Genomic DNA, 13,489 nt, shown 5'->3' with positions numbered 1-13,489 from the left:
ATAGAGAAAGGACCCAAATTAATAAAATCATGAATGAAAGGGGAGAGATCACGCCTAACACCAAGGAAATAGAAACAATCATTAGAAACTATTATCAACAACTATATGCCAATATATTAAGCAACCTGGAAGAAATGGATGCCTCCCTGGAAACCTATAAACTACCAAGACTGAAACAGGAAGAAACTGACACTCTAAATAGACCAATAACCAGTGAAGAGATCGAAGCAGTGATCAAAAACCTCCCCCCAAAAAACAAGAGTCCAGGGCCTGACAGATTCCCCGGGGAATTCTACCAAATGTTCAAAGAAGAAATAATACCTATTCTCCTGAAACTGTTTCAAAAAATAGAAACAGAAGGAAAACTACCAAACTTGTTCTATGAGGCCAGCATTACCATGATCCCAAAACCAGGCAAAGACCCCATCAAAAAGAATTATAGACCAATATCCCTGATGAATATGGATGTCAAATTCTCAACAAGATCCTAGCTAATAGGATCCAACAGTACATTAAAAGGATTATCCATCATGACCAAGTGGGATTCATCCCTGGGATGCAAGGGTGGTTCAACATTCGCAAATCAATCACTGTGATAGAACACATTAATAAGAGAAGAGACAAGAATCGTATGGTCCTCTCAATTGATGCAGAAAAAGCATTCGACAAAATACAGTATCCTTTCCTGATTAAAACCCTTCAGAGTGTAGGGATAGAGGGTACATTCCTCAATTTCATAAAAACCATCTATGAAAAGCCTATAGCGAATATCATTCTCAACAGGGAAAAGCTGAAAGCCTTTCCCTTAAGATCAGGAACACAACAAGGATGCCCACTCTCGCCATTATTGTTCAACATAGTACCAGAAGTCCTAGCAACAGCAATCAGACAACAAAAAGGAACAAAAGAAATCGGCAAAGAAGAAGTCAAACTCTCTCTTCGCATACTTCCGTACTTTATGTGGAAAACCCAAAAGACTCCACCCTCGAATTACTAGAACTCATACAACAATTCAGTAACGTGGCAGGATACAAAATCAATGCTCAGAAATCAGTTGCATTTTTTTAAGATTTTATTTATTTGACAGAGAGAGAGAGACAGCCAGAGAGAGAGGGAACACAAGCGGGGGGAGTGGGAGAGGAAGAAGCAGGCTCCCAGTGGAGGAGCCTGATGTGGGGCTCAATCCCATAACGCCACGATCACACCCTGAGCTGAAGGCAGATGCTTAACGACTGAGCCACCCAGGTGCCCCAATCAGTTGCATTTCTGTATACTAACAATGAGACTGAAGAAAGAGAAATTAGGGAATTGATTCCACTTACAATAGCACCAAAAACCATAAGCTATCTCGGAATAAACTTAACCAGAGAGGTAAAGGATCTATACTCTAGACACTACAGAACACTGATGAAACACACTGAAGAAGACACAAAAAGATGGAAAAAACATTCCATGCTCATGGTTCGGAAGAATAAACATAGTTAAAATGTCTATGCTAGCGAGAGCAATCTACACTTTCAATGCCGTCCTGATCAAAATACCAATGACATTTTTCAAAGTGCTAGAACAAACAATCCTAAAATTTGTGTGGAACCAGAAAAGACCCTGAATTGCCAAGGAAATGTTGAAAAAGAAAAACAAAGCTGGGAGCATCACGTTGCCTGATTTCAAGCTACACTACAAAGCTGTGATCACCAAGACAGCATGGTACTGGCACAAAAACAGACATATAGACCAATGGAACAGAATAGAGACTCCAGAAATGGACCCTCAACTCTATGGTCAACAATCTTTGAGAAAGCAGTAAAAAACATCCAGTGGAAAAAAGACAGTCTCTTCAATAAATGGTGCTGGGAAAATTGGACAGCTATATACAGAAGAATGAAACTTGACCACTCTCACACCATAAAGATAAACTCCAAATGGATGAAAGACCTCAATGTGAGACAGGAATCCATCAAAATCATAGAGGAGAATACAGGCTGCAATCTTTTTGACATTGGCCACAGCAACTTCTTTCATGACACGTCTCCAAAGGCAAGGGAAACAAAAACAAAAATGAACTTTTGGGACTTCATCAAGATAAAAAGCTTCTACACAGCAAAGGAAACATTCAACATAACAAAGAGGCAACCCATGGAATGGGAGAACAGATTTGCAAGACACTACAGGTAAAAGGCTGGTATCCAAGATCTATAAGAAAACTTCTCAAACTCAGTACCCAAGAAACAAATAATCAAATTTAAAAAATGGGCAGAAGATGTGAACACTTTTCCAATGAAGACATATGAATGGCTAACAGACACATGAAAAAATGTTCAACATCATTAGCCATCAGGGAAATTCAAATCAAAACCACATTGAGGTACCACCTCACACCAGTTAGAATGGCAAAAATTGACAATGCAGGAAACAACAAATGTTGGAGAGGATGTGGAGAAAGGGGAACCGTCTTACACTGTTGATGGGAATGCAGGTTGGTACAGCCACTTTGGAAAACAGTGTGGAGGTTCCTTAAAAATTAAAAATAGAGCTACCCTATGACCCAACAATTGCACTACTGGGTATTTACCCTACAGATACAGATGTAGTAAAAAGAAGGGCCATATGCACCCCAGTGTTCATAGCCGCATTGTCCACAATAGCCAAACTGTGAAGGAGCCAAGATGCCCTTCAACAGACGAATGGATAAAGAAGATGTGGTCCATATATACAATGGAATATTACTCAGCCATCAGAAAGAATGATTACCCAACATTTGCATCAACATGGACGGGACTGGAGGAGCTTATGCTAAGTGAAATAAGTCAAGCAGAGAAAGACAATTATCATATGGTTTCACTCATTTGTGGAACATAAGGAATAGCAGAGAGATAGTTAGGAGAAGGAAGGGGAAAATGAAGGGGGGGTGGTAAACAGAGGGGGAAATGAACCACAAGAGACTATGGACTCCAGGAAACAAACTGAGGGTTTTAGAGGGCATGGGCTAGCCCGGTGAAGGGTATTAAGGAGGGCATGTATTGCATGGAGCAGTGGGTGTTATATGCAAACAATGAATCATGGAAAACTACATCAAAAATTAATGATATACTGTATGGTGACTAACATATGATAATAAAATTATATATATATAAAATCTAGTTAGAAAAAAAAAAAGAGGTGAAAGACCTATACTCTAAAAACTATAAAAGAAAGAAATTGAATTTATGAAAGAAATTGAAGATGACGCAAACAAATGGAAAGATATTCCACGCTCATGGATTGGAAAAATTAATACTGTTAAAATATCCATACTACCCAAAGCAATCTACAGATTTAATGCAATCCTTATCAAAATACAAGAACCATTTTTTACTTTTTATTTATTTATTTATTTTACAGAACTAGAATAAATACTACTAAAATCCTTATGGTACAAAGAACAAAGTTGGAAGGATCACAATTCCAGATTTCAAAATACTCTACACAAAGCTATAATAATCAAAACAATATGGTACTGGCACAAAAAGAGACACAGAGATCAATGTTACCAAACAGAAAGCCCAGAGATAAACCCACATTTATATGGTCAATTAACGTACAACAAAGGAGGCAAGAATATACAATGGGGAAAAGACAGTCTCTTCAACAAATGGTGCTGGGAAAATAAGACAGCTGCATGCAGAAGAACGACGTTGGACCACTGTCTCCACCCGTACACAGAAATAAACTCAAAGTGAATTAAAGACCCAAATGTGAGACCTGAAACCAAAAGCCTTCTGGAAGAAAACACGGCTAGTAATCTCTTTGAGATCAGCTTTAGCAACATTTTTTTAGATATGCCTCACAGGCAAGGGAGACAAAAGCAAAAATTAACTATTGGGACTACAACAAAATAAAAAGCTTTTGCACAGTGAAGGAAACCATCAACAAAATGAAAAACCTATTGAATGGGAGATCTTTGCGAATGATATATTCAATATGGGGTTAATATCCAAAATATATAAAAAATATACAGAACACCCAAAACACAAATAGTCCAACTAAAAATGGGCAGAGGACCTGAATAGACATTTTTCCAAAGAAGACACACAAATGGCCAACAGACACATGAAAAGATGCTCAGCATTACTAATCAGGGAAATGCAAATCAAAACCACAAGGAGATTTCACCTATCAGAAGGGCTACTATCAAAAAGACAAGAAATAAGTATTGACAAGGATGTGGAGAATGTTTGTGAACTGTTGGTGAGAATGTCAATTGATGCATTCACTATGGAAAACAGTATGGAGTTTCCTCAAAATTAAAAATAGAAATGCCATATGATCCACTAATTCCACTACCGGGTATTTACCCAAAGAAAATGAAAACACTAATTCAAAAAGATATGCATCCCTCTGCTTATTGCAGCATTATTTACAATAGTCAAGATGTGGAAGCTATCCAAGTGTATATCCATAGACGAGGGGATAAAGAAGATGTGGGTGTGTTTCTGTGTCTGTCTCTCCCTCTCTCTCCCTTCCTCCTTCCTTCCCTCCCTCCCTCTCTATATGTGATGGAATATTTCTCAGCCATAAAGAAGAATGAGATCTTGCCCTTTGCAACGACATGGATGGACCTAGAAGGTATTATGCCTAGTGAAATAAGTCAAAGACAAATACCAGGTGATTTCAGTCATATGTGGAATTTAAGAAACAAAGCAAGTGAACAAAGGAAGAAACAAAAAACAGACTTCTAAACACAGAGAACAAACTGATAGTTGCCGGTGGGGGCGGGTGGGATAAATAAATAAGTAATAAATAAATTGTACTCAGCTGAAAAGCCAAATTCTACATTGACAAAACTTCCTTACTACATGAAGCCACAGAGAAATCAATCCTTACATCATGTATTATTTTCCAATGAATCTCAAATTCATGTTGTCCAATTGTACCAAAATCACCTAGCGCAGTAAACACACACAGAGACACACACAGACACACACACACAGACACACACACACAGACACACACACACAGTAAAAATACAGTTCCTGGGCTCTATGCCACACTTACTCTTTCAAGATATTTTAACAATTAGGTGATTCTCAGTATAAAGCAGTGACTCTAAACCGATTTATATGAAATAGAATATATATTTCATATGTATATATTTCCTACTTAACTAGATTTAAAATTTTTGAAAGGCGGGTATCATTTATTCACTAAATAAACAATTTTTAACATTGTGTTAGATAAAAGGAGCTGGTCCCCACCTTCAAAAAAATCCCACTGTTCAGTCTTGAAAAGGTATACCTCATGTTATTGTGCTTCACAGATACTGCATTTTTTTTTAACAGATTTAAAGTTTTTGGCAACCTTGCATCAAGCAAGTCTATCAGCACCATTATTGCAAAAGAATTTTTTTCACTTCATGTCTCTGTGTCGCATTTTGATAATTCTCACAATTTATCAAACTTTTTCATTATTTGTTCCGCTGATTTGTGATCAGTGATTTTTAATGTTACTATTGTAACAGTTTTAGGGTGCCACAAATCATGCCCATACAAGATGCCAAACAACCCATAAATGTGTGTGTTCTGACTGCTCCACCCACTGGCTATTTCCCTGTCTCTGTCCCTCTTCTTGGGCCTCCCTATTCTCTGAGACACAACAACACTGGAATTAGAACAAATTAATAACTCCACAATGGCCTCTCAGTGTTCAAGTGAAAGGAAGAGTCACACATCTCTCACTTCAAATCAAAAGCTAGAAATGATTAAGCTTAGGGAGGAAAGTATGTCAAAAGCTGAAATAGGTTGAAAGCTAGGCTTCTGATGCCAAACAGCCAAGTTGTGAAAGCAAAAAGTTTTTGAAGGAAATAAAAAGTGCTACTCCAGTGAACACATGGATTATAAGAGAGCAAAACAGCCATATTGCTGATATGGAAAAAGATGCAGTGGTTTGGATGGAAGATCAAACCAGCCACGACATTCCCTTAAGCCATAGCCTAATCCAGAGAATAAGGCCTTAAATTCTGTGAAGGTTGGGAGAAGTGAGGAAGCTGCAAAAATAAGTTTGGAGCAGCAGAGGTTGGTTCATGAGGTTTAAGGGGAGGAGTTTTCTCCATTTAAAAAAAAAAGTTCAAGGTGAAGCAGCAAGTGCTGATAACTCACTGTAGTGAGTTATCTAGAAACTCTGGCTAAGATAAATGAAGGTGGCTACACTAAACAACAGATTTTCAAGATAGACAAAACAGTCTTCTAGTGGAAGAAGATGCCATCTAGGACTTCCATACCTGGAAAGAAGTCAATGCCTCGCTTCAAGGCTTCATAGGACAGGCTGAGTCTCTCGATAGGGGCTAAAGTAGCTAGTGACTTTAAGTTGAAGCCAATTCTCATTGACCACTCAGAAAATCCCAGGGCCCGTAAGAATGATGTTAAATCTACTCTGCCTGTGCTCTATCAATGGAACAATAAAGCCTGGCTGAGGGCACATCTGTTTACAACACGGTTTACCGAATGTTTTAAGCCCAGCGTTGAGAACTACTGTAGAAAGATTCCTTTCAAAATATGACTGTTCACTGACAACATACCTGCTCACTGAAGAACTCTGATGGAGATGGACAATGAGATGAACGTTTTCATGTCTGCTAACACAACTTCCATTCTGCAGCCCATGGATCAAAGAGTCATTCCAAATTTCAAATCTTTTTATTTAAGAAACAAATTAAGTAGGACTATGTTTGCCATAGACAGCGATTCTGCTAAAGGATCTGGGCAAAGTAAATTGAAAACCTTCTGGAAAGGAGTCACCATTCTAGATGCCATTAAGAACATTCGTGATTCATGGGGAAAAAATCAAAATACTAACAGTAAGAGGAGTTTGGAACAGGCAGGTTGATACCCACCCTCATGAAGGATGTTGAGGGGTTTCAGACTTTCATGGAAGAAGTCACTGCAGATGTGGTAGACATAGCAGGAGAACTAGCATTAGAAGTGGAACCTGAAGATATGACTGAATGGCTGCTGCCTCATGATCAAACTTTCACAGAGGAGGAATTGCTTCTTATGAATGAGCGAAGAAAGTGATTTCCTGAGATGGAATCTACTCCTGGTGAAGATGCCGTTTAGATTGTTGAACTAACAAAAGATTTAGAGTATTAAATAAATTTACTCCAATTTTGGAAGAAGTTCTACTCTGGGTAAAATGCTAAACAGCATTGCATTGCCACAGAGAAACTGTTTGTTAAAGGAAGAGTCCATCAGTGCAGCAAACTTCATTGTTGTTTTATTTTAAGAGATTGCCACAGCCTTCCCAACCTTCAGCAACCACCACCCTGATCAGCCACAGCCATCAACATCAAGGCAAGACCCATTCCGAGCAAAAAGATTACAACTTGCTGAAAAGCTCAGATGATAGTTAGCATTTTTAGCAATAAATTAGTTTTTAATCAAGGTATCTATTTTTCAGATGTAATACTATTGCATACTCGATAGACTATAGTACAGTGTAAACATAACTTTATACACACTGGAAAGCCAAAAAATTCATTTGACTTGCTTTATTGCAGTGTGTGTGTGTGTGTGTGTGTGTTTAAAGACTTGGTTATCTTGGGGTGCCTGGGTGGCTCAGTTGATTAGTGTCTGGCTCTTGATTTCAGCTCAGATCATGATCTCAGGGTCATGAGATCAAGCCCCGGCACCAGGCTCTGTGCTGAGAACAGAGCCTACTTAAGATTCTCTCTCCTCCTCCCTTTGACCCTCCCCTGCCTGCTTGCATACATGCATGCTCTCTGTCTCTCAAAAAAAGAAAAAGAAAGACAGACAGACAGACAGACAGACTTGGTTATCTTAATATGTGGCCAGGTTTGAGATCACTGATGCAGGGCCACATTATCTTTTATTACCCATATACTGCCTCCTGCTGTGGTCATCTGCTCTAATCATGCTCACTATGGCAATGGGGAAGCCTTTGTCGCAGCTCTCTCAAATTCTATGGAGTTAGTCCTTTGAGCTTTCTCGGACATCAGGTGCTTTACAAGTAATCCAGAACCTATGAAGCAAGTGAGACACTTCCCCAGAACAATATCTACTCTTAGGCAAGAGCTATTTCTGTCCTGCTCTGGTGAAAGCAGGGCCTGGACAGCTAAGCACTTCCTGATTCTTGCTGATCTAATTGCCTATTTAATATCTCTAACCCTGCTGCAAGGCAAGTAGGGGGAACAATCTCAATGCTGTGTCTTCATATGGACAAAGAATAGAGCACCTTAAAATTCTGTAAAACTTCTCTAATAAGAACCTCAAAATTTCCAGAAAATATTTTTCGGATATATGTGAAGTTCTTTCCTACTCAGTAAAACTGAGATTCTATTAGTCACACCTTCATAAATACATTTTGGTAGGGAAAATAGGAGTTTCCAAAAAAAAATAACAAATGAACTTTTACCTGTGATCCCTTAATTTCATGATGGAAAGAGTCTGTGGTTTCTTTGACTAAAGTGCTTAATGCATAATATTCAGGTGATAAACAATTAGCTTCTTGCTCTATGTCTATACTAACTCCATCCATATATTGCTTTTTGGCCAACTTAACTTTTTGGGCTATCCAGGATGCTCTGAAAATAGGATCAGTGCTATTCTTTAAGGGTGCACTCCTGTGCAAGAAATATACATCTTTTGTGCACATATGCTTTTTGCCGTTTAATGACATTTATTTCACAAAACCTTTAAAACATCTCATTACTTCGGAATACTAAGCCCCCAATTTAAGTTTTCCAAGAAGAGAAATAATATTCAAAAATAATAGAAAATCATTACTCAATCTCCAAAATAACATCATGAATAATCAGTAGTATAATTCTCAAATTAGAAGTAGGAATTGATGACTATGACTAGCTGAAAGTCATCATGCTAATTAGGATTCGCTTTTTTTTTTTTTTTTTTTTTTGCTCAAAATCATAGTGGCTTATTTAATCCTTTAAAAATAACTATCTGTGAAATGAATCAGTATCTAAGACTAATTTTAGGATGATACAAAATATACCAGATAAACATGAAAAGGGAATTTTTTTGGAAGGTCAGGACGGCACACAATGCAGGTAAACTTACCAACTGGCTGACGCATCTGGTAAGAACTGTAACTCACCTTTTAGCACTACTCTGGCCCCATGTGAACGAGCTAACACATGAGTTCTGGATCATAGTCTCCAGAAATCACCACAGTTGTGATCTGTGACCAATCATAAAATTTCCAAGTTTTACTTCCAACATCAAAAACAAACACCTGCCAAAACAATAAAGATAATCATCATCACTAAAAACAAGAAGAATACAATGCTGACAACCCAAAATAACATTAATACTGATCATATGTCAGGCATTAAGAGTACAATGGCAAACAAGACAGAGGTGTCCTAATATAATTGGTGGTGGGACAAATTAGCCAGGCCTCAAAAGTAGGGCTAGGAAGAAATAGTGGAAAGAACCAAGACCTGGAAGCAGAGAAAGCATGGTGATTACATAAGTATTGGGTACAGCTGACACCTTGAATTTGGAAGGAGATAGCAGTAACGAACAAAAGAGTGGTAGGCAGGGTTAAGTCACAAAAGACCTTGTAAGCCCTCTTGAGAAATTAGTACATTATCCTGAGGCAAAGCGTTTTAAAAGGAGAATATATACATTTTAGGTGTGCAAAGAATAACTAATAGGAAAGCTGTTAGAAGAATCTATGCAAAAGATGATGATGACCTCAAATTAAACTCGTAGAAAGGCAGAGATAAATAAGATAAATGAACAGATATGGAAGATCCTAAGGACAAAATTAACAGGACTTTGTAACTAACTGAATGAGTAAAGTAAGAGAAAGGGAGATTGATTAATATTCATTTCTGGCTGCTGCAGGTGGAGCCACTCCATCTATACAAATGTACCAGATATTGCATTTACTATGAATGGTTTTTGGTGAAACAGACTTCTTAGAATAGTTCTAAGGTGGTGGATGTTATGTTTCACCAGTATTTTCACCCCCCAGATAATTCTAGAAGCACAGAAGTCTCACTGATCATTTTATTACAAATAAGGTGTTAACTCATTGATTTAGCAAATACTTATTGAATTCCAGTAAGGTCTAGGGAATGTATATTGCTAGACATTAGTGACAGAACTTAAAGAGATCCGGTCCATGAGCGGTTCAATTACAATAGTGTTAAGGGCTACATGGGAATGCAGGCAAGCCATGACAGCATACAAAGGGGGCCTGCTACCCTGGTAGGGCAGGAAAACTTCTGAGAACTACACACTTTGGGGGGAAGCTGAAATCTGTGCAATGACCTAGACACGATGGAGGGTTACCTATAAACAAAAAGAGCATTCTCAGCAGAGGAAACAAAAGAGGGCAAATGTCTCAATACCTCAGAAGAATTCTGAATTTCTGGAACCAAAAGAATATCAATGTGGCTGGAGCACAGAAATCCTGAAAGTACATGAAATCAGATAAAACTAGTAAGGTAGGTAGTGACAAGATCAAGTAGGGCTTTGTAGAGCACTGAGGATTTTGTATTTTATCCTGAGATGAATGGGCAGCCAGCTATTAGAGTGTTTTAAGCAGGGGAGGGACATAAGATTTGCATTAACAAATGAGAAAGGGGGAGAGATCAGTAATCCCTGGGTCATTGTGAGGAGAATGGATGGGTGAAGGGTGGGGGAGAACTAGGTGTAAGAGTTAAACCAGATATTTCTTAATTTTCTCAGTTTCCTTACATTTTTATTTTATTTTTTACTTTTCAGAATTGACTCTACATAACCCATTTTTCTCCTAGGCTGCTGCCCACTAAAATAAAAATTACAGAATGTGAAATTGGAAAGATCCATTGTTTTTGGAGCTTTTAGACTCATTTCCATTACAAACCTTATCCCCTATTTTAATTCTGATAATTAAGATTGAATTTGTTTAGATTGCTTATGTTTGAATACTGAGAGCTTGTGATATAATAGAAATCCTAAAAATGTAACTGGATGAATCAACTGAAAATATAAGGAAAAAGAGCACTGTAGTCTAATCTGTGTTTGAAGAATATAGGTCAGTGGCTAAAAAGACCATTTACCATGAACATATGAATGAACAAAATTGTGCTTCTTTGAATAATTGATTTTCCAAATGCCCACAGAGGTATTGGGGGCTACAATAAATAAGTCTTTCAGATGTTAGGTTTCCACACTAAGTAGGTTCTTTACAAACACTTTACTACCTCTACTTCTTCTCCTAAGCAATATACATATACTTTTCTACTGGCACTTAAATACCTCTGCTTCAAAATCTGTTAGATTAAGAACTGGAAATTGTCCCTGTCTTTAAAAAAGAGTTGCCCTTTGGACTGTTAGCCTTAAAAATAAAACTGCCAGTTATTTTACCAGCAAAAAACTAAATTTGGGAATAGCAGAGAATTACAATCCAGGACAAACAAGCTATGGCAAGAGCATTGGTAAATCTGCAGAACAAAGGAGAGGGAATGCTCTTATAGAGGTAAGGGGGAAATTGAGAAGGCTGTTCTAAATGAAAAGTCAATTGGAATAAACTAGAAACTTGAAATATAGTGGTTTTTCATTGGCTGAGTTTTGACAGTCTCTAACTACCTGGGCTCTACTTGGGGAGGAGGAAATCCTTCTTGCTGAGATAAGAAAGTAGAATCCATGTGCAAGTTACCCCTGCTTTTTATGTTGGGTCTGCAGTTGATGAGTGGCAGGACATGACAGCTCCCCCTGTAGACCTCCAACTCCATTCTAAATGAGCTATCCTTTTGTTAATTGTCACATTTCCCACTTTTGATCGAGATCTTTTTTTGAAAGCATCGCTGATCAAGAGGGAAGTTTTCCACATTTAGTGGTTTTGTCCCTCAGTACCAGGAAGGATCTTCCCCTGGTTGTCACATCCTATATTGGAGGGAAAGCACTAAAGGTGACATTTGAGTAACAAGAGGATTAGGAGGGAGAACCTCTCAGGTACTCCCACCTAAAGTAGGATCTACTCAAGGTCCTAAGTGTTGGAAATCATCTCAAAGGGTTGAGCCAGCATCACATTAGTGGATACAACATTTTTTAAAAGTCTGACTGGCAACAAAATAAAAATTAAATATACAAAACAGAAGTAACATACCAATTCCAAATTGTATAATGGTTCTAAACCAGGACTGTAGGTCTGGAAGTAGCCACTGAAATATTTATTGACACTTTTTCCAACTTATGTGAGAAAGACTCTATGAAGGCAAACCTAGAACCACGTATGCCTCCCAGCAGGCTCCACTTAAAGAGACCATGAAAACAGAATCATAAATACTACAAGAGCACATTGAAAGAATTAACTGAGGCATCTTGAGAAGTTACAGTGCAGGTAGAAACATGAAGCAATGGCTGATGAACTTTTTGCAAAACAGCACAACCTCAAAGATGTTTTACAACAGTATTGTTATCTCAAAAGACTGTTTGGAATTAAATGTGTTATTGAAAATACAGTCTGTGGTTGCAAACTCAGAAACCATGAATCTGGATAAGAATCTAAAATCAGTTAATAGTTCAGATGAAAGACTTTGGTGAATTCTGAACTTTCTAACCCTTCAAAAATAAAGCAAGTGAATTTGTCCCAGGATCATGATGAAGCTGTTTCCAAAAAGCTATAATCAAAAGAAGAGGTTTCTGCCTTCCACAAGGGCTTGGGAAATGCAGAGGAGGCATCGTCTTCCCACAAAAAAAGAGAGAAGCGTCAATGGTGAGAAAAAGGTACATAGGCCTGGTCCAGACATCATAGGAAAGCTGTCTCATCAGATATCATCTGCTTCAATTCCAGGATATCTTTACTTTCATGTCATCAGATGGTGTGCAGGTCCAGTTATGGTTTGGTGCTTTCTTTAGATGTGTTACATGAATCTAAGAGTCTCTTTCCTGGAGTTTCATGGCACAAGGATTGGTTTGCAGTTCCTGATAAGGGTCTTTTCAGTGAGGCAGAAGACTTTTTATGGAGGTGCTTTTCATCCAACAAAATCTCCAGAGAGTGCATTGTGATAAGATTGCTCTACTTAAGTATGCTTATTTTTGAGCCCTGATGACCCAAAGACTGAGAGAAAAGACTCTCCACAACTAAATATAAAAGAAGAGAGCACATCAAAGAGGGTAGGAAGGACGGAGATGTAGTCAGGAGCCAAAATGACCCACAGGACTATCCCTGGGAGAGAGGGATGCCATAGGTACAGGTAGCAGTGGGGAGCAGACTCCGCACCAGGCACCCCAGGCACAGGGAACCCACATGGAGAAGACAAACCCCCATAACATTTGGCTTTGAAAATGGGAGGGGCAAATTTCATGAGTTCTTACAATCAAAGGGGCTTAGTACCCAGAGCTTTAAAAAAATCAGCTGGCTTGGCTCCGAGAGCCAGAGGGCAATAGGAAACTGAGTTCTCACCCTTAAAGAGACAGCACACCAAACAGCCCCTCTGAGACACAGCATAGAGCAGCAGTTTGAAAAACACCAGGGGTACACA

At 38.4% G+C, this 13,489-nt stretch overlaps 1 protein-coding gene across 1 annotated transcript in view; it reads right to left on the bottom strand.

The window, feature by feature from the left end:
* CTBS (chitobiase) overlaps positions 1-13,489 on the bottom strand; it is a 63,085-nt gene that overhangs the window by 14,638 nt on the left and 34,958 nt on the right. Inside the window, 3 exon segments of the mRNA XM_044383685.3 lie at positions 8,407-8,611; positions 9,102-9,141; positions 9,144-9,243. Of these exon segments, the coding sequence (XP_044239620.3) occupies positions 8,407-8,611; positions 9,102-9,141; positions 9,144-9,243 (345 nt within the window).

This window comes from Ursus arctos, unplaced genomic scaffold (genome assembly GCF_023065955.2).
Source record: "Ursus arctos isolate Adak ecotype North America unplaced genomic scaffold, UrsArc2.0 scaffold_12, whole genome shotgun sequence".
Lineage (NCBI taxonomy): Eukaryota > Metazoa > Chordata > Mammalia > Carnivora > Ursidae > Ursus > Ursus arctos.
This window is presented reverse-complemented; position numbering and strand designations above follow the sequence as displayed.